This window comes from Syngnathus leptorhynchus, chromosome 13, assembly GCF_054491065.1.
Source record: "Syngnathus leptorhynchus isolate UIUO chromosome 13, UIUO_Slep, whole genome shotgun sequence".
NCBI lineage: Eukaryota > Metazoa > Chordata > Actinopteri > Syngnathiformes > Syngnathidae > Syngnathus > Syngnathus leptorhynchus.
Genome location: NC_141207.1, coordinates 9,241,939 through 9,262,832, shown reverse-complemented (window position 1 = coordinate 9,262,832; position 20,894 = coordinate 9,241,939). Strand labels below are relative to the sequence as shown.

At 46.8% G+C, this 20,894-nt stretch overlaps 2 protein-coding genes across 5 annotated transcripts; both read left to right on the top strand.

Moving 5' to 3' along the window:
* The first annotated feature begins 41 nt into the window (after positions 1-41).
* Positions 42-8,982, top strand: edem3 (ER degradation enhancer, mannosidase alpha-like 3). 2 transcript variants are annotated; one of them, XM_085928923.1, is made up of 21 exons: positions 42-1,247; positions 1,329-1,374; positions 1,486-1,586; positions 1,706-1,745; positions 1,828-1,940; positions 2,355-2,508; positions 2,595-2,729; positions 2,842-2,947; positions 3,096-3,193; positions 3,375-3,500; positions 3,593-3,676; positions 3,899-3,982; positions 4,153-4,277; positions 4,400-4,571; positions 4,646-4,800; positions 4,889-5,033; positions 5,290-5,481; positions 5,558-5,723; positions 6,190-6,375; positions 6,595-6,609; positions 7,525-8,982. In XM_085928923.1, the coding sequence occupies exons 1-21, from the start codon at positions 1,159-1,161 to the stop codon at positions 7,782-7,784; spliced, it is 2,592 nt and encodes an 863-aa protein (XP_085785049.1). In that variant the 5' UTR covers positions 42-1,158; the 3' UTR covers positions 7,785-8,982. The 2 variants fall into 2 exon arrangements, with proteins under 2 accessions (XP_085785049.1, XP_085785050.1); XM_085928924.1 differs by lacking the exon at positions 6,595-6,609 and having other exon boundaries at positions 46-1,247.
* Positions 8,983-9,548: 566 nt separating this feature from the next.
* Positions 9,549-19,406, top strand: LOC147047559 (uncharacterized protein C1orf21 homolog). 3 transcript variants are annotated; one of them, XM_085929000.1, is made up of 6 exons: positions 9,549-9,739; positions 14,658-14,790; positions 17,013-17,098; positions 17,757-17,821; positions 18,407-18,467; positions 18,721-19,406. In XM_085929000.1, exons 2-6 carry the CDS (start codon positions 14,700-14,702, stop codon positions 18,778-18,780), a joined length of 363 nt encoding a protein of 120 aa, XP_085785126.1. In that variant the 5' UTR covers positions 9,549-9,739; positions 14,658-14,699; the 3' UTR covers positions 18,781-19,406. The 3 variants fall into 3 exon arrangements, with proteins under 3 accessions (XP_085785126.1, XP_085785128.1, XP_085785127.1); XM_085929002.1 differs by lacking the exon at positions 9,549-9,739 and adding an exon at positions 12,921-13,064; XM_085929001.1 differs by lacking the exon at positions 9,549-9,739 and adding an exon at positions 14,088-14,136.
* The last annotated feature ends 1,488 nt before the right edge of the window (positions 19,407-20,894 follow it).

Genomic DNA, 20,894 nt, shown 5'->3' with positions numbered 1-20,894 from the left:
GTCTTGCTTTGTGACGTGATCATCTAAATTTTGGAGAAGCTTGTGTTCTTTTTTTTTTACCGATTGTTAAGGAGGATAAGTTCGATTCAAATTCGGTTTGACAGGCATCGCTTAAGTAATTACTTACTTATGTAAATTGAGAAGGGTGATCCAATTTTGAATGAATACGTTCATAAGAGAAAAGAGCAAACTAAATTAAATTGACGACGTGTGCTCTTGCTTGGTTCAAAATTGGGCATAGAAAATGTTCTCGCTTTCAAAGGGAGCGTCGTAAGTCGGGCAAAACACGCCTCTCCGGCAAGCGGATGTTGTCGAACCTTTTTTAGCTGGCAGCAGCAGCAGGCTCACCCAAAGGGGAAAGTAGCAAGAGAAGACGGCTAATTTCACCTCCAGTTTTTTGACCCCACCGCAGCTGACTTTAAACATAACGCCACCAATGTCGTCATTTCACCGCATGGAATATTTTTTCATGACTTCACTGTGACATTTTTTATTTGCCGTGTCCGCGGCGAGTTAGCATACCGGCTAGCGACAAGCTAACTGGGCTAATTCAACTATGGCAAGTGCGCGACTCTTTGGACTGGGATGACGAAACCAGTTCGTCAAAGTCTGGCAATTATTAACATTTACGGTCTACTGGTAGGTTTCTGACGGTTGTAAGCGTTATGGAGAACTCCTTGGCGAGGACTACAGTTATTTGCCCTCATCTAATAAATGGGGAGTGGGCCTTTTGAACGTTACTATTCAGCAAGTCAACATTTGCTTTCGTGTGTGTGTGTGTACGCGTACACAGCAAGTGGTGACACTGGGTTTTAATTGCGTCCCAGGCTGTTTATGACACCACCAGGTATTCAAGAATTTATTCAATTACAAAATAAATAAAAAAACAGAAGTCCATGTATTTGGGCTTCGTGTCACACATCCTGCTTCTAAGAGATCCGGATGACAGCATGGAAAAGTCAACAAGTGTTACGTGTAACCATTGATATGGCACTTATACAACATTCTCAGTCATTTACTGACCAGGGAGATGCCGTGCGAGTGGCTAAGGCTCGCTGTGTGGTAGTTACAGTTTCTAGCTGTTATTGGAACAAAATGTCAAGCGACTAAATCGACAAGTTAAGTGAAGTTGTATCCATTGCTGCACATCTGGCCACGATGCCATCTGCACTGTTTGTCTTGATGCTGCTGGCGGCGTTATGTAGCCTGGGACTTGCCATGTCACGGGATGAGAAACTCAAGCTGAGGTGAGTGGAAGTAAAAGTTGGATTTAATCATGACTGAAATTAAGAATGGTTCCTAAAGTTGCACATCTCTTCTCCCAAAAGGAATCAAGTGGTCGAGATGTTCGACCACGCGTACCAGAATTACATGGTAAGTCATCGGTTTTAATTTCTTCAATGGACTGAATTTGATGTGAAATGCCCGTCCCCTCAAAAAAAAAAAAGAGTGCACTCTTAATGTGTTATTGACTATTTTCCTAAGGACCATGCTTACCCTGCCGACGAGCTGATGCCGCTAACATGCAGAGGAAGAGTGCGTGGACTGGAACCCAGTCGCGGCGATGTGGACGATGCGCTCGGAATGTAAGAACTGTTTGGGCTACAATTTTTTTTTTTAAATGTGGTATGCTGTTTAGTTTTTTGCTACGTCAGTATTTTCCTGCACGTCCTCTCATGAGTTAATGCTCGTTTATGTCTCGTAGGTTCTCGTTGACCCTCATCGACACTCTGGATACTCTTGTGGTGAGCACCAGTTTTATGTTTCTGTGGGATCAAATTGCTCAAAAATTAATTCATACTTCCAAAATGATCATTTGCTCACCAGCTTTTGAACAAGACGGTGGAGTTTGAGGCTGCGGTCAGGAGAGTCCTGTCAGACGTCAGGTTGGATAACGACATTGTGGTGTCTGTGTTTGAAACCAACATTCGAGTTTTGGGGTAAGGAAAATAATCCCTTGAGAGTACTTTTTTTTTTTATATATATACAGAGGTGCGTCATATTAACTCTTTCAAAACAGAATTTATTGAGAGCATTCCGACTGATCTTTCAAGACTCACTGCTTGTGTTCACCCTTTTGGACCCCCAAAAAGCAGAAAACGAGATTTTTATGAAAAAAAAAAAATATTTTAATGGTCGCATTTCTGACACTTGCTGATTTCATCCAAAATACATCTAATGCTGCCCTCTGGTGGCCATAGTTAATGATTTTATATTCACAAATGATCAAACTTCTCACGCACTCATTCTAAAGACAAAAAAAAACAGTTCAATGAGAAAATTGAGAAGTCAACTGCTATCAATTTTACTTTGCATTAATATTATTATTATTATGTTTTATTTATGCTGTTCAGGGGTCTCTTGGGCGCTCACTCCATGGCTGTGATGCTGAAAGAAGAAGGACAGCACATGCGTTGGTACCAAGACGAGCTGCTGCACATGGCCAAAGACCTGGGCCTCCGACTGCTGCCGGCATTCAACACCAGCAGTGGCCTTCCTTACCCCAGGGTGGGATCTACAACTGGGCCACTGCGTCCATATGAGAAGAGGCAACACTTTGAGGTGCTCCAGATATTTACATTGTCTTTTCACAGGTGAATTTGAAGTACGGTGTCAGGGGGCCCGAGACGCGGACAGGCACAGAAACCGACACCTGTACGGCATGCGCGGGAACCATCATCCTGGAATTTGCTGCCTTAAGTCGCTTCACCGGGGATCCTGTTTTTGAGGTTCGACCCACATAAGCAAATCCATTACCTTCAAGCAGTGAATACAAATGGTTGAGCAACACATGTAGACTGCCAACATAACAATACTTGTTCTTTATGCTCACGCTTGCAGGCCCATGCCCGGAGAGCCCTGGACTTTCTTTGGGAGAAGAGGCAGAGGCACAGCAATCTGGTGGGAACCACCATCAACATCCACTCGGGAGAGTGGGTCCGCCGGGGTGAGAGGAGCACAGGGTGGTAGATGAGGTGGGAAGTAGCAGGTGGCAGAAGGAGGACGAGAGATGGGGAAGATTAGATTGCGCCGGAGTTGGGAGGTTTTGTTTCTGTGATGACTCACCTGAAGATGGACTTACGTTTTGTTTCTAGACAGCGGAGTTGGAGCAGGAATCGACTCGTACTATGAATACCTCCTCAAGGCCTACGTTCTTCTGGGAGATGACCAGTTTCTTCAGCGCTTCAATATTGTGAGCACGCATGATAGCAAACGAGATCAATCAATATATTATGTTTTCGATTTGTTCTACTTTGGGCGCTCACCTTGGGGGTAGTTCTTTTTCTTGAAGCCATTTCCTTCACGGTCATGTTTGTGTGATCTGTTCCTTCTTTTGGGGTTTGAAAATAAGACTGCATTGTGGTTCCACTCAGCACTATGCATCCATAATGAAGTACATAAGCCAGCCCCCCTTGCTGTTGGACGTGCACATCCACAAACCGCTGCTTCCCGCTCGCACCTGGATGGACTCTCTGCTAGCTTTCTTTCCTGGTCTGCAGGTCAGATTTGATCATGTGGAATTGTTTTTTTTTTTTATTTCTTATGACATGATTGTTTCCTCTGTTTTCTGACTGTTTTTGTGACTTTCCAGGTGTTGAAGGGAGACATCCGTCCAGCCATTGAGACTCATGAAATGTTGTATCAAGTAACCAAGAAACACAACTTCCTCCCCGAGGTAACCCGTCCGACCGACTTCAATGTCGGCTTACGTACATGCTGGGGTTTTCCGAAAACTTGATCCACATGAACGCAAACAAGACAAACTGGTGTATCTTCTTAGTTGCAAAATTCCGTGAATACAATTGACAACAATTATTCAAAACAAAGATTTGCTCAACTCTGCAATGACGAGGTCCAAAAATATAACCATGTTTAAATCAAGTGTTTTATTTTCCAGGCCTTCACTACAGATTTCAGGGTACACTGGGCCCAGCATCCTCTGAGGCCAGAGTTTGCCGAGAGCACCTATTTCCTTTACAAGGTAAAAAAAAAATAAAAAAATGTCAATGCAGACATTACCAAGTTCTTACTATTATGAATTTTTGTAATTTGTGACATTTGATTAAAATGCTACACAAAAGTAAAACCTATGTGTGAGGGTTATCGTGGAATACGGACAAAAAAATCGAGGCTAAAATTCTCTCACTCCAGGCCACAGGAGACCCGTACTATCTCGAAGCGGGTCGCACCATAATGGACAACCTCAACCGTTTTGCTCGAGTCCCGTGCGGTTTCGCTGCCATGAAGGACGTGCGGACCGGCAGCCACGAGGACCGGTGAGAATTGGATTTGTGGAGCAATTTAAACCCAAACACCAAACTGATGCCAGATTTAGTACAAATTGTCTCACTATCATCACCATTCCGTCGTGAACATGCAAATGGCAATTTCTCCTCAGAATGGACTCTTTCTTCCTGGCCGAGATGTTCAAGTACCTTTTCCTACTTTTCGCTGACCCGGAGGACCTCATCTTCGACGTGGAGGACTACATCTTCACCACCGAAGCACATCTGCTTCCTCTGTCGCTCTCCACAACGCCTCACGTTTCATCCGTCCCCCCGAACGGAACGGTAATTACTCACGTCGGTCTTAGCGAGACAACATTTCAACGCATCGCTTTGTAACCTGAGGCCATGTGGTCCAGATACCTCAGTCGAAGCAGGAACTGGACGACTCCAACTTCGACTGGACCTGCCCCAACACGCGTCTCATGTTCCCCGACCCGGCCTTCCCACGTAACCTGAGGGAACCCATCCGGAGCGCCGTGGACAAGAGCTGCCCGCGGCCCGCCGCTTACAGGTCATTATTTGCTCATTCGGTGGGGACCGTGGCTGCAATTGAGTGGGATCGTCCCGATAGAACCTCGCTCGTTTGTTCTTCCATCCAGGGAGCCCGGCATGGGAGCCCCTCCTCTGAGAGCTCAGGACTTCATGGCCAACAACCCGGAACATCTGGAGCTGCTGAGAAGGATGGGTGTCAGCCTCATCCACCTGAAGGATGGCAGGGTGCAGCTGGTGCAGCATGCCACGCAGGTAGGCGAAAGAAATGCTCTCATGTGAAGCTTGGAATCGTGTTCCGGTTAGTCGTGACTCAGTCTCGACTAAAGGATAAGGATGAGTCAAAAGAAGGCTCACGATGATGTCATTCGAAATTCCGTCATTAACCGGCATGGCGACATTTTCGCATTCGTAATTCATCCAAGAACAAAGAACGGTTAATAATATAATTCAAGGTATCACCGTCCAGTTTGTTGACTCACTCGTGATGATGTCACCTCTTGCCATGTAGGCGGTGAGTCCCATCGCAGCGGAGGATGGCGTCCGCTTCATGCAGGAGATGATGGAGCTCTCCAGCCAGCAGCAGAAGGAGCAGCTGCCTCCCCGAGCCATACAGATCATCTCGCATCCCTTCTTCGGCCGCGTGGTGCTGACCGCCGGCCCGGCGCAGTTCGGCACCGACTTGTCCAAAAGCTCCACGGGGGTGAGCTGAAGCGCAGACATCAAATATACGTCCAACTAAAGCGCACATCTTAAGATCTTTAAACTCGTGTGCGCAGGTCCAAGGCTTTGTCACCGTTGCCCAGCCGTACAGCGGCTGCGACGAGATCACCAACAGCGAGATTGTGCGGGGCCACATCGCTCTGCTGCAGAGGGGCCAGTGCATGTTTGCAGAGAAGGCGCGGCACATCCAGAAGGCTGGCGCCATCGGCGGCATCGTCGTCGGTGAGTGCCATGAGAAAAATGAACCCGCTGATGTGATTAGCCGCCGATTAAACGGATTACTTGCAAGACAGACGGTCAGATAAGTCGCGTGTGATGAGCCGTTAATTGGGTTTCTCCTCGCCGACGATTATTTTCCGCAGCAACGACACCGCACTCGATTCTGAATTCTCATTGTTTTTCTGAGCCGTAAAATAAAAGAGAAATATATTTGATCAAATAATTGGTGGAAGAATTCAAAAATAGGGGTTGTAATCGTCTAATGTTGCCACACGGTGGCAGCAAAGCACTGCAAAAGAGACCACTATTCCACTTCAGATTCATTTATTCCCGGTTGCCATTGACAACACAGGCAATTAGCAAAGCACCGTGCATCAAACATGACCATGAAGCCATTATGTCGAGTAGATCATTTACATCTTATGCGAAGATATTCAGAATGCAACAAAAAGTCCAATTTGTTTGTCAGACGACAGCCAGGGAAGCAGCAGCGACACGGCGCCGCTCTTCCAGATGGCCGGTGACGGCCGGAACACGGACGACATCACTCTGCCCCTCCTCTTCGTCTTCTACAAGGAGGGCAACATCCTGCTGGAGGCGCTGAAGGAGTACAACGAGGTGGAGGTGCTGCTGAGCGACAAAGCCCGAGACAGAGGTGAGCGTGGGCCCGTTTGTTTGCGTGTGCGCGATGGCTGCCCTTTATCACGCCTAACCAATTGGCTTCGTGAATTAAAGATGAGGCTCGGCCGTTGCCGGCACGTTTGACTCGCTCCCAAGCCACTGGCTGTGGTCACATCACTTTATCAATATGAGCCCCCTCTTCTCGCTCATTTGCCTTCTCCTCTCTTCCCCCTCTCATTTTGTGGGCAAACAGCTGCCATATTGAAAGGTAAACCTCTTCCCGGAAGTCTGTTTGAGGGCAGTAAGTAATCCTTTCTGCTTTTCTTTCTTCTTCCCCGCTCACGTTTTCTCATTTTTACAGTACAGTGAACCCCCCGAGATACATCACTGACACTTTCTGAATAGAACTAATATTACTTTAGATTCACTCACTATGTACAAATGTTCTTTTTACTGCCCACTGGTGGCCAAGGTGTGTCATGATCCATCAGAAGGAGCCGCACAATGTCCATTGCACTGATGCAAAAAAAATTATTGACATTCTATTAAATTGTTATTGGTTTGGTAAAAATCCTTAATAGAGCAGCAGGCCGGACGATTAAACCGAATATTCCAGGGGTTCGCCGTAATGTTATTTCCGGCACCAGCGCCACACCGCCCTCTCCTCAGCCTTCCCACACATTTCCATTTGTGTTATCTGTGATTTTTTCCTCCTGGCTTCATTTCTCTTTTCTTATGCCTCCTTTTGTTTGTTTCTCACCAAACTCTAGTTTACAAGTCTGGACACAGTGGCAAAACTGGGCATCATTACAACAGTAGCAAAAAGTCGAGATTTTTGACGTTGTAGCTGAATCGGATTTCCTTTTTTTTTTTCTGTTGACTCGAACAACCTGTTGACAAAGAAAAGGAGGTTAGTCATGACCTTCCGTTTCTAGTTCAGTGTGTATTTATAGAAAGCACACTACAGGAGGAATAGTAACCCTGCCAGAATGCTCGCGCAACTTTTCGGCTTCCTTTCGGCTGAGAGGGGGAGAAAAATGTCATCCTGTGACTCATCACGGGCGGGCATCACGCCGCTCCGAGCTGGCAGCGTCTTTGTGAAGAGCGCTCTATTTTTGCGCATCTCACATCCTTTTTTTTTTTTTTTTTTGCGTCTGCGCCCACCGCTCGCCTTCCTTTTCAGGCGCCGATGTCCAACAGGCGGAGGAGGACTTCCAAACGGAGGCCACAGAGTCGGAGGTGACTGCGGAAGATCGAGGCGCCGCTCCGGCGGAAGGTGAGGACGTCGGGTCGGCGGAGGCCGAAGTGCCGAAAGCGGACTCCGGGGAGGACGAGGAGCGTAGGGATGAGGCGGACGGCGCCGGCCAATCCGTGGACCAGCTGCTGGCTGACTGGCGGGACGACTTGGAGGCCTTCCGGCAGATGGAGAAAGACGAGCTTTGACGCTCCCGTCAAACGGTGACCCGACGCCGTCGGCGCGCTCGCGGCCGCATGGGCGGACCGCACGCAGTCCCAAAGCGAGTCCGGCCCGCCCCGAGCGGACCGCGACGGAGACCTCTTAACCCTGCTTGATGACGGATGACAGCAAGGGTTGCAAAATTGCGGGAATTTGAAAAGCTCCCCATTCAAGGAGGAGTTTGCCCTTTTGAAATCGCAAACCAGATTTTAATGTAATTCTCGTGTCAAGTTTCCAATTTGGATTGTTTCCAAAGTTCCCATGGAGTGCGACGTGAAAATCTTTTCAATCCTACTCTTACCTCACTGACATTTCATGACCATAACTGATGACTATCAAATGGACAGATTTTGCTTTTGTGTATCAAGACCAGTGTTTCCCAACCAAGGCACTTCTCTCAAAAAAAAGTTCTGAATATCCAACTTTTGGGTCAGATAAGTTCATTGTATATTCTAATATCTAGTGGAAGAGTATTTGATTGTTGGGCCTGCCACTACGTGGATAAATGCAGATAGAGAAGGTAAATTTATTTGCTCTCTGGTTGGAATTGGTTCCTTCAACGTGGTTGGGAATTATTGATCTCCATCGCCACCAAACAGTGAGTTTTGTCACTGCGTTTTATTCTCTGAGGAATTAAGGAAAATGAAGGGGCAGGTTCTATAGAAATCAACAGTTTTCTTTTTTTTCTATTTGTTTCATGTAACTTAACATCAGAGCCATGGTGGAGGTAATTATTTGCGCTGGTGTTCTCTATGCTTTGCAGACTTTTTGTAAAAAAGAAAAAAAGACCACTGAGCATCTTTCATTTATTCATCAGTGGATCTTTATTATTTAATTAAAATTTGATTAGAATTTCTTGCGTTTGGGGAAGGTCTAAAACTGTCATCGGCTGCTGCTCCGAATGGATGCTTGATGAGAAACCAAACATCATTTCACCTCGTCAATTCACTCCTCACAAAAAGTTTGAATCTAAAATGTGCGAGACCGTTTACAGGTCAACATGATCACGTTTTTTGTGCTTATTGACTGAAGTAACGTAAAAAGTGTTTGCTCGTAACCGATCAAGCCACAGCAACGTGTCAAGCCTGTATTTGTCACCCTACGGTGCGAAACTATGAAAATGATGAGCAGAAAGAATGGTGAACACCGATGATCAACTGAATAAAACGTGAGTCTTTCCAGGATCATTTTGTTTTCTGTTTGAACATGACTATGAATGAGAAATGACAATACGTTGCAATTTTAAGGGTTTACCGTGGGGGAAGAAAAAGTGTGGGAAAAGTTGTGCAAAGCAACTGACTGTCACATCTTGATTGAAATGGGCTGTCTATTCAATGATTAATGCTGTATACATTATAAATACACGACCTTTAAAGGCGTGAGGAGTTGGAGGGGGGGGCAATAGCTCATCTTGTTGGATTACTTTCACTGCTTGGAGAGAGGAACAAGTACTCACTCGCTGTACTTTAGATGTACAGATACTGGTACCTGTAGTCAACTCAAAAGAGAAGTATAGTTAATGTACATTTAAAAAAAAACAATCTGCCTAATTACAGAAATCAAATATTTACATCATGGGGGGGGGGGGGCGGCTTCCTAAAATAAAATAAAAAAATCTGCATAATATGCTGGAGTTCAGTTACTTTGGGTAAAGTAACGAAGTATTTACTTCTCAGGAAGTGGGTTGTCCTCCGTCTCGTCTCGCGCTGTGATTGGTGGCTTTGCTCCGCGGCAAGATGGCTGCGTTGGCGCCCTCACTCAATAGCGGCATCCTGCTGGAATGACGCAAGCCGAACACTTCGCCTTCAGTCCTCCGGAGACTCACAGTCACATACCCGCCCGCCAGCCCGTCCGACCCACCGCCGCCGAGCCCGGAAGAAGACGGAGCGGCCTCACCTCCCCTCCCAAGCCTGGACTGAACGGAACCGGCGCCTCTTGCCTCGTAAGTACTTTTGTTTGCTTCCCTCCGTCCCGGTCGCTTTTGGTTGTTGTTTGTTTCCGCACGCCGGCCGGGGTTGTGTGCTTGTCGAGTTCCCACCGCGGAGCACTTGAAACCGCTTTGGTTGGGCTTCGTGTGTTGTCGACACTCCCTCCGCTCCCTCCCCGCTTGGCGAGGCTCCTCAGCCGGGGGGGGAGCAGCACTCAACAGATGGAAGGAAGCCACGGTGCTTGCCAGCCAGCCTGCCGTTTAGTGGAAACCAATTTGCTGCACTACGTCAGCCTTTCCCCAACATTTACGGAGCCAAGGCGTTTACTCGCATTTTACATTAGAAAATCCAAAAAGTTTGAATTCACAAGTTTTATTCGGACCAAGTTCCAGAATTGTCAAGTGGTGGCTGATGATGGTGTGGGAAAAAACGTAAAACTGCGACCCTAAATCAGATTTTGCAGCTCTGCCTTCAATAAAGTGCAGAATTTTGCTCTCTCTGAGATTGCTGGCCAACTTTGCTGTCCATCAGAATTCTGCCCTGCCCCATCAGTCCCTCCAAAAATCTCCAATGAGTAAAGCGTGGAGATTTCCTCGTAACTCCAACTTACGTTGAACTAAATGATATCTGCTCTGATGAGTGATGTCACAATGCAGAGTTTAGCTGTCTGCCGTGGTTCATGACTGCGCCCGGGGGGGGGGACCCACCAGAGCGGTCAGGTGTGACAAGGTGGTCTAAGGCAAACCCCCCGAAGTCAGCGTAACGTGATCCCGCGGGCTTGGGTGTCTTCTCTGCCCTTCAGCTGGCCTCAGCAGCACAGAACAATAAAAAAAAAGAAATAAAAAAGAAAGAAAAGCTGCATTCAACCGCATTGTCGTCTTGTTGCGGCGCTCACGAAGATGCCGCGGGTTCAGAGTCCATCAACTGGGTTTAGCGATGTCTTCAGATGATCCAAATTCCTGAAAAGTCCAAATGCTTTCGCACGCTCAACTTGGAATGATTAGAAGTTGACTGTAAAAGTGACACCTCCATCAAAATAGTCTTCATTGCACTCATCCATCGTTGCTGCATTCGTCACGCCATGAGAACCTTTTGCAACCTGCCGGCTTTTCTTTCGAAACCTTTGGCGAATATGACTCACTATTAATTTGTATCGAAAACAATGAGACGTGAAACGGAGCGCTCGGGCGAGATGGAACCTTCCCCGCGGCGGCGGCGGCCTTGCCAATTAACTCCCTGATTGATTCATTTCCTTCAAATGAGATCATTTTCAATGAATATTAATGACTGGCTGGCGTGCTTGCTACATTTGTCTTTTGCTTTGGAGTTGCCAGCAGCTGCGTTAGTTGCAAATCCAATGAATTGCCAAGAGAAAGCGGAAACACGTGCCACATTCAGTTTGAAATTTTATTCTTGCTAATGAATACAGAACATTTAGTATGATGAAAATATATTAACTATTAAAAATGATCAAGGATAAAAGACATATATATTTATAAAACCCGAGAGATGTGTAAGCTTCTGATTCACTGCTCGCTTTCTGTATTGTGGACACACACACACACACACACAACACACACACACCATAATATTTACTCAAGCCAGGCAGCAAATGCTGCAGCGCTTCTCTAGTCCCACTTTAAGACCTCCATCAGCCTGACAAGCCTGGGGAGGTCGCCAACACACACACACACACACACACACACACACACACACACACACACACACACACACAGAAGCTTAACGGTCACTGGGAAGTAACGAATCCCTTTTCTGTACTACAGTCAATTTTTGCGGGATATGTTCTTTTTTGTCTGACATCTATTTTCTTTCGCGTCAAAGAGTTGAGTCGGTACTTTTGGCAGCTTTTGTAACGCTCATTCGTATCTCCTTGTGTCATCGTCTAGTTGTTGTAAGTAGCGCGACAAGGGGGATGGAGGATTTGAACGGGTGAGGGGGGGGGGGCGCGGGTGTCGGCCGAGGTTCGCTTAGACAGGAGCTGCTCTGTTTTCCAGCATGAAAAAAGTGCACACTGATTGACAGCATGGGACTTGTTGCATAGCTGTGGCATGTGCTGCAGAAGATTGTCAAGTTGTTACACACACACACACACGAGCACACACGCGCACTCTGGCGGCACGCCCGCTTCTTCACTACAGGCCCCTAAAAACCAGTCGAGCTTAAGCTAGTCCGCCGTAAAGGCGAGTGGCTGAATTGTTTTGTCGGTGGTTAAATATTGATTGTAAACTACAATGATACACGAGCCAGACAAATGTGACGGTCACTTATGGAAGTTTGTTTCCAAAGCAAATGTAAGGGGCCCTAGATACGTTCCCTGGGGTGCTCCATCCATCTGTGATTTTTTTTTTTTTGAGTTTGTTTACATTTCTTCTAGTAGTATGTTATGACATACTGGTAGCGTTTCATGTCAAGTGTTTGTAAGATATGTCAGGATTTTTGGCTGTTATCCTCAAAGCGGGCCAGGTCACAGTGTCTGGCGTAAAAACGATTCGTCAGTGTCAGGGACAGAGGCATCGTTGCCATGAATTGAATGCTTTGTTGATCTTTTGGAAGGTGTCATCTGCTGTCAGCAGTTGTGTTTTGCAAGCCCTCAGAGCTCACATGGTGCTCGCATGGAGATAAAACTTTCTCTACGCGTCTGTTGTCAAGAGAATAACAAAACAAAAAATGAGGCAATTGAATCAAATGTGACGGAAGAGAAGTTGTAATCTTATGAAAAAGTTTCGTTTTGGAAGAATCGAAAATGATCGTATGGCACACAAAAAGAGTTCAATGGTGAAAACCTTTCCCATAACCCTGTAATTAAGTGCTTATTACATCACCTACCCCCCCAAAAAAAAGCCGATGTGAAAGTGTAAACAGTCGTCACTTCTCCATCCAGGATTCAGATTGTTGAAGCGAGAAAGGTGCAGGCGTGAGCCAGTGTTAAAAAAGGGGGCCTCCCCCCACCCGCTCACGCTTCCTGCTCGTCTTCCTCTTCTCGTTCGCTTGGGCCCAGCCCGTTTTTCAGGCTCGGTGCCTCGGGCGTCTGCGGAACCTTGCGGCTCGCTCCTGTATGCAACCGTGCCCGTCTCGCCCTCTCCTTCTCTCTCTCTCTCTCTCTCTAGTTCCTCCTTAAACAAACGAGGCCTGTTCACAGCAGCTACTCCAGGTCACCACCCAAAGTCCACGTAGGCAGGACCAGGAGAGGGGGCAAGCTGGAGGGCTGCGCCGTTGTCAGAATGACGTTTTGTCCCAGGGTGTGTTTTTGTTGTTGTTTGAAATCCAACTTGATAGCTCCCGGTCTGGCAACCTGCTTGATGACATCATGACTAATGAGTAAGGCTTCCCGACCCCGCCGAGTGAGATTACGGAGAACATCTGGAGTTGCGTTTCATGTCGAGTTGCATGTGTGTGCGTGTGTGTGAATTGGCAAAAGTGCAAACAGTTCAAGGTGCGTTTCTCAAATGTGTTTTTTCCTAATGGCCCGTCATTATTGAAGTGTGTTGTCGTGACAAGTTGTCACAGAGTACGCAGAGCAAAAGCGCAATGCTAAGCTAACGGTAAATTGAGATTTGAAACTTCTTCTGCCTCTTTTTTAGTAATAGCCAGCCTGTTGCTCCTCCACGAGCATAACCCGAATTAGAGCGGCCTGCCTCTCAGATTCACGCAGCCTAGCATTATCCCACACTCGCAACAAAAGCTCTAGGGCTGCCGCCATGCTATTTTTAGCGCGCCGCTACTCACAAATTGATGTTTCAATACGCGCAAATGAGAGGCCTCGGTTCGTACGCTGCCTCAACCTTGTGAAGCGGTCTACTTTATGAAAGCCAGGCGGATTCTCTCCGATGGACTTTTGCACTCTTTCTTTATGAGGCCCTTGATGACTGTGGTGGGAAGTAAACAAGTACACATTTTCTTTCAGCTTGAAATTTGCTTTGAAATCGCTATTTCCTTATTAGAACAATACATAGCATATCTATATATCTGCCCAACTCATACTGGACAAGAAATGTTCATTTTTTTCCCCAGTTAGCACTTAATTCGGCATTTTCGGTGTACTCGTTTCACAATGTTAGCATAGGTGAAGCTAATGCTATCTACCTCGCCTTAAAAACATGTTGTACTGTAATTGTTTCTTCTTTGTAAAATAAGATTAGAATTGACACATAAAGAAGACAGCATTGTATATTTGTTTTTATTTTTTTCAGTTTAGCGCTAGCATTATGGGAACTAACTTTTGTTGTGGTCCGAGGTGTCGCAGGAAGGCTTGCGACAAGCCGCTAAATGTCGACTTGTCTCTTGTGTGCAAGCTCAGCGCAAAGCGATTCTTTCTCAGATGTGATGTTTGTGTTCCTCCAGAGAGCAACGGAATGCTCATCAGTGAGCTGACGCTGTGAAAAGCACCAAGGTAAAATGCTAGCTTCGTTAGCTAGCGAGAGGATGTAAAACTTGGCGGGAACTTGTTTCAAGTTTTGTCAAAGGTCATCTGGGTGTGTAAGAGCCTTAAAAGGAAGACAAAGTTTCTGAACCGTGTCGTGGAAGGTCGTGAAACCGATTTGAATGAGACAACAATGCGCCAGCTGACTTTGGTTTAGCGTCCTTTTGTACCCTAACACAAAGATCCCGTCGCCGCACCCTGCGCTCACCTGCCGCAGCCTGCCGTGTCCTCACAAATAGAGTGCTCACTTCAAACTCTGAAGGAGGCGTGGCAGAAAGTTCTTTGTGATACTCTACGCTTGTTTTTCCCTCAACATGTCCCGCTGCACTTTGCACCCAATCAGTAAAACATAGCAATGTACTTTGTGGTTGTTTTATTCAAATATGACTTGAGAAACTTTTGTAAAAAACAAAACAACAATCTTCCCAAAATGTTGATATCATAGTGGTCCAATTTTCTAAATGCATCCTTGCCGCTGATTGTGTTGTCAGGTGAGAGTGCGATGAGGAGAGCGTTCCCAGCGTGAGGAGGCCATGGGCTGCACCTCGGCCAAGCAGGTGTCGGCCGTGCCCAACGAAGACGAGGGCCGTGGCAAGGCCTACAGCAATGGGGACCTCTTTGGAGGTCAGTCGATACACACACGCACACACATACACTATCTCAGTCTCACTTTCACCTCGTCAATAAAATCTCTGCGACTTCATTTGCGCTCCTTAATTCCTCAGCAGTGACGCACTGGGCGTGCTGTCGCTATCCTCAGATGATGGTAGCTCCTAATCTTCTGGCTTTGCAAGTGTCCGTAAGTGTCGAGTCTATTGTTCTGATGCGAAGCGTGATGTGCCGAGAGGGGACGCGGTGACCAAGCGGATATTAATTGAGTGCTTTCATGCCAGCCAGTTAATCCCCAGAAGCCCATGCCAGTGTGCACCTCAGGTGCTTTTGGAGGTGTTTGATGGATTGGAGCTTGTTTTTTGTTTGCTGTGTTGAAGGCTGACACTTGGCTGTATTTTCATTTGTGCATGTTGATGACAAGTCGGCCGTCGACAGATTGCCGGTCAGGTCTTGTCGTTGCTAAACGTGTTGGTGTCCCAGATATTGTCTGATGCTGTCAGATTGTGGCCACTAAACCCCTAACGACCCCCGCCCGCCCGCCCCCTCCTCCCCCCTCCTCCCTCGCTCACGCACAATAACCGGAAGTGGCTGAGCTCCATTACGCAAACAGCCGCACTCTCGACACGATGTGGTTTATTTGCGCCGTTGCGTGGAGGAGTCGTGCCAGCCGAGTGGCCCGGAGGTCCTTCTTCTCTTTGTCGTTTGACAAGAGGATGTTTTGTTCATTATGAAAATGAGTTTGCGGTGGTACTTGTGACTTGAATTTGTTCAAATGGGTCCCAGTTGAAATCAATTGGTGTCATTCTAATCCATTCTTGACATTTAGATGTGTGCCTTTTTAAGGGCCGTGGCCAATGAGTGACATCAGCAGCTAGTCAGCTATCTACATGTGAGCTGTGGTCTACAGCAGCTCTGTGCAAGTGTTTTTTTTTTTTTTTTATCAAGTAATTTATTTTCAGTGCCTGGAGCTCTGCAGCAATTTCATTTCCTTTCATCTGCGTGAATATAAGACAATGAAATGACCCACTTTGACGGATCTTCGATTTGCTTTAATGAGCCACAAACAAACCAGGACATAAATTGTGAACACAAAGTCAACTCAGTGGACTGTGGGTGAGAGGTCCTTCTGCTAAAATGCTCCAATGCCAGTGGCCAGCTGTTACTTTTTGCAGCGGTCGGATCCTTGTTGAACATCTCGCAGTGTGCGGCGGCGGCGATTCTTCCTACTCGTGTGCATCCTCCTCCGGCTGCGGAATATTGAATATGACATTTCACGCGGATTATCTCTATTTTTGAAACACGGCGGACCAAATTGCTCTTAATTCCTCGGCGCGACAAAGGGCCGCGCCGCGCGCTGTTGCACGTCGGCCGAGGCCTGCGTAGTGTTTTCGCGCCCGGCGCGTCTCGGCACGCTGAGACACGAGACGGCTCGCTCCCGCTTGGTTTACATTCCTCGCACAAACAGGAGCAAAGAACAAACCCTCCCCCTCCTCTTTCCGTCTTTTAATCTGGCTCCAGCTTTCCACATCATTTCTCGCCGGCTCCCGTCATTATTCGAGGTTGCCGTGGCGATGACGCACGCGCAAGGTGATGGACGGGCATGACGTGAAGCACACGCCAATCCATCCTCGCTGTAACGCGGACACGACCCCTCCCTCCTCACCCCCACCCTTGGGTAGAGCCAAGCAATCAGCTGGGTGCAAAGTTGCACAGATGGGACGGACGGATAAACGCCGCTGATAGCTGGCGGGGGCAAAAGTGGGAAACTGATACAGAGAAGTGAGTGAACAGCACAGCCGGGAGGGGTCAAATGGAGGTCGAGGTCACTATCACACACAATGACAAATTTATTCCCGGAAAAAATAAAATATTGCGCACGCGAGGCGTTATGAGAAGAGACGACTCTGACCGATAACGTCTGTGACGGTTGACTGACAGTTGAGCGACGAAAGGCGCAGTTACCACGGCGACCGACAGCTCAACGTCAATAATCGGCCGAGCGTTTCCATTCTACGCGACAGGTAAATCACTCCAAGTGAGGCCGGGCGCTCCGAGCGGCGACGCTAGCTCCTAAGTTAAGTGTGCTGCATCTGGCCGCGTCATATTATTTATGATTTGGAGACACTCAGCGCCACTGAGCTCATCTGCAGCGTCTCGAAGCGTTCAGGGACACATTGGGCGTGAATCTCCCGTTAATACCTTTCTAATGGTGCCTCTTTCTATTTTTCTCCCAGATGAGTACAAGATGAAGGCGGTGGAGGAGGTGAAGTACATGAGAGGGGAGGAAAACCGGGTAAATGTACGCAACCAGGAGAACTTGGTGAGGCGCGCACAAAATTCTCTTGCAAACCTTGCTAGCGGAATGTTAGCAAGATAGCATTCGATATATTTTGACACAACTGCTGCTTTAACAGAAACATACAACAATGATTTTATTCTCAACGCTGAAATTTTTCTGGGTGTGTGTATAATGTAAAATCCCCTAAAAGGAAGTATTGCTTAAAAAAAAAAAAAAAAATCATCCATGACGCGTGATAAAGCATTGGAAAGGTTTCATTTCCAAGTTGAGGAGCGCATGTGTGTGGCAGCCAATCAGGTGGGTCCGCTTGCCGTCCCGCTCGGCTATAAACAAGAACTAATGTAAGTCATAAATCTCGCCGGAACAGAAGCAGCCACTGTTTTATATCAGCACGCTGATACTCGCTATAACGTGAAGGAAGCGCTTATCCTCTGCTCTATGTAGGACACACTTTTGGAAAGACCTTTAGTATCAAATGGAGGTCGGGCAGGATTTTTGGGTTGTCCAAATTTAGTTTTGCACCTTCAGTGTAGTAACACGTCAGATGAGATTCAACGTGAATGAGTTCTCGGTGTGTGTTGCTGCTCCATTTGCATTCTTAGCACCTCTATTGCATTCTATATTAGCATTATGCTAACGGATGTTCCTTCCGCTCATAAATGTGGTTTGTGTGTTTCAGGAGAGAAATAACGTGCCGCAAAGGGGCAAGTTGCAGAAAGAGACGGCGGCAAACATTAAATCAAAGTAAGTGGACGAAAAAGAAGAGTTCCGCTTTTTGCAAGATGAGAGGAGCCGTTAATATGACGACGCTCGCTCCAGAGTCGGACGTTTTGATATTACCCGTGTTCCCGCATGCGCATTTGGTTGTTTACTCAGACGAAATCGAATTTTACCCGATGAATCGGTAAGGTGATTGATTTGAAAAATGCACGAGACCCGCGGCCCTGCCGGCCACCTCCTTCCGTATCACATCAAGCTTCTTTCCTTTTCTGCATAACGGCGTCATGGAAAAAAAAAAAAAAAATGCTGAGTCGTCCGTCCTCTTCATCAAGGACGGTCGAAAGTGAATTCGCGTTTCGCTATTTTTAGTTGTTATTTTCGTAGCTTTCTTGTCTCTCTGATGTTGTGTCGGCTCATGTTTTCGCTCGACGGATATTCAAATTCCTTCCAGGCTAAGCTGTTCTCACACTGTATCGAGGAATTGCGTGTGTGTTGTGGGAAGCTTGCCTGGCAGGGGGGGGGCTAATGGAAAATTCTCATGATGCATTTGTTGCTGCCTCCTCCTCCTCTTCTTGGTCCTCATCCTCTAACTTCCTCTCGTTCGCCCAGCATTCACACGTCAGACAGCCAGCAGGAATTCTTCCGGATGCTGGATGAGAAGATTGAGAAGGTGAGAGGAGGGGAGGAAGGGCTGTGTCTGTTTGTCTCATGGAGGGAAGGAGGGAGGAAGAAAGTAGCGGGGGGGTGGGTGGCCTCTGGTTGATGACGTGCATTAGAAAGAGACGTCAATGTCTCGACTTAATGATTCATCAGTATTAATATTAGTCTTTGCAGAGGATAAAGAATAGACGTAGATATTTGCAGCTTCTGAATGTCCTTTTGAACCGAAATGAAAACGAATCTTTGGGTTTTTTTTTAACCAGGGGCGAGACTACTGCTCAGAGGAGGAGAAAGAGGAAGAGGAGGAGGAGACGACAACATAGCACAGAGGCCCCCCCAGCACCAGCCCCTCCTAGACATCTCACCAATTGAGACCCTGTGAGTGTGTGAAGGCGTCCAATCAGTGTTTTACCAGCAGGGGGGGGGGGAGGGTCTACGGGATACGGCCACGTAAAAGTATTTTTAAGTGTCAATGACAAAAAGAACATTTTTCCACCCCGGGACCCCGAGTGCACTGACCAGTGAAAAAGGACAGAGCCAACATTTCCCACAGGTGAAGAAGACTTACGGAACGTCACGCTGAACTTTATTGATGGACAAGCCGGACAGGAAGATTTTGGGATATTTTGATAAGAGGCAGGAGTCCGCTACCTTTTCTCCCCCTTTTTTTTTTTGGAACACTTGTAAATTATCAACATGGAGCAGATTACTGCTGCCTCATCCTCCCTCAACACACACATACAAAGTTCAAGATTCAAGACACACACACCTTTTTAGCGTCTGCACACACTCAGGCACTGTAGCAACACAAAACTGAAGAGGGAGGATGAGGATGGGGAGAATGAATAGAATGCGTGGTTGCTTTTTTGTTCTTTTGTTTACCGGAGATACCCTTGTTATATTATTTGTATATGTTTTTTCTATTAAAATAAAGAGGGCAAAGATTTTAGCGCAAGTGTGTGTGTGTGTGTGTGTGTGTGTGTGTGTGTGTGTGTGTGTGTGTGTGTGTGTGTGTGTGTGTGTGTGTGTGTGTGTGTGTGTGTGTGTGTGTGTGTGTGTGTGTGATGTGTGGGTAAAAGTAATTTCTTTTTTTCCCAAGCAATTCAAAAAATATTTAAGTGCGCCCACACAATTGAGAGTTGATTCACAGTCAATACCTGACTGCAAGTGTGCTTTTTTATTTATTTTATTTTAACAATTCCTATTGATTTTACATTCATAAATGAAGTGCTGACTCAGCCTCCTTCTCCTGGGCCGGGCACCCTAAGGGCCCCCAAGTCCACCATCAAGTCAACGTTGATTAGCAACATTGTAAATGCGGCCAACCGGTAGCACGATAATAGTTGGCCTATAATATATGTTGTAGAGGAGGAAAGGGAGAAGACATGGCGCTTGCTCGTCCAAGAAAATGCTCTTTCCAGTAAGATGACGCAAGTAGCACAAAATCCTCGCCACCTGCCAAATGCAAAGGAAAAGTAGTGCAGTAAATGTCCACCGAGTGTGCTGAAAACAGGAGCTTGTGGTCATAAGGGGCATTATTTACAGATGTGACTCAGTGTGTGTGTGTTCTTGTTGCCCCACACAGCTGATGACTCAACAGGCGAGGGGGGGGATGAGCGTGCACGCTGCCTTCGCCAACCGCAATATGCTGTAGCGGTGCTGAGTAGTTTCAGTGAGCGAGGCCTCTGCTGACCTAAACAGAAGCTCTCGTATCGCTCGACCACCTAAATTGTAATCATTTTCCCCCATCAAAGTGTGTCAACGTATTCTCAACTTTTTTTTTTTTTTTTTATTCCTCCTCACTTTATCCAATCAGATATCAAATCGCCACAACGTAACTTCATTTATAGTCGCGACAGGATTGTTTCTTCAACCAATCAGATTTGAAATTCTTCGTTGACTAATGCCCAGAAGGAAACTATTCCGAGTTTATCTGTAGCAATCGTAACACATAATAGAATCAGCATGACTGCTGGTGAGTATCATGTATTATTTTTTTTTTGTATTGCTTTGTAAAATTGTCATTAAGTGCCAATGTGCCAAATTGAATGACCCCCAAATTTGTATGTAAAGCCTCTTCACAGTGTGGATTACCTCCTCACACGAGTGAGATGCCCCGCCCCCCACCCCGAGCTTTAACAATTGGATTTTGCATTCACGCCGCACAGCCACAAAAGGATGACCTACTTGAAACGACCACCGTTCTGTGTAAACGTACAACATCGGCATTGGTTCAACGACTGCGCCCTTTTTTACCACACCTCCATGTTGTTGTCATGATCGTCGCTGCGGCGTGAGTGCAAAAGGCTAAAGGAGTGCTCAGTCAGTGTTGATGATTTACTCCCAAGGTTGAAGGCTTGTTGTCATTAGCTGAGTCAGAGTTGCTGGAACGAGTCCAGTTTGCAATCAATGACGTGGCTTGTCATAATCAACGACA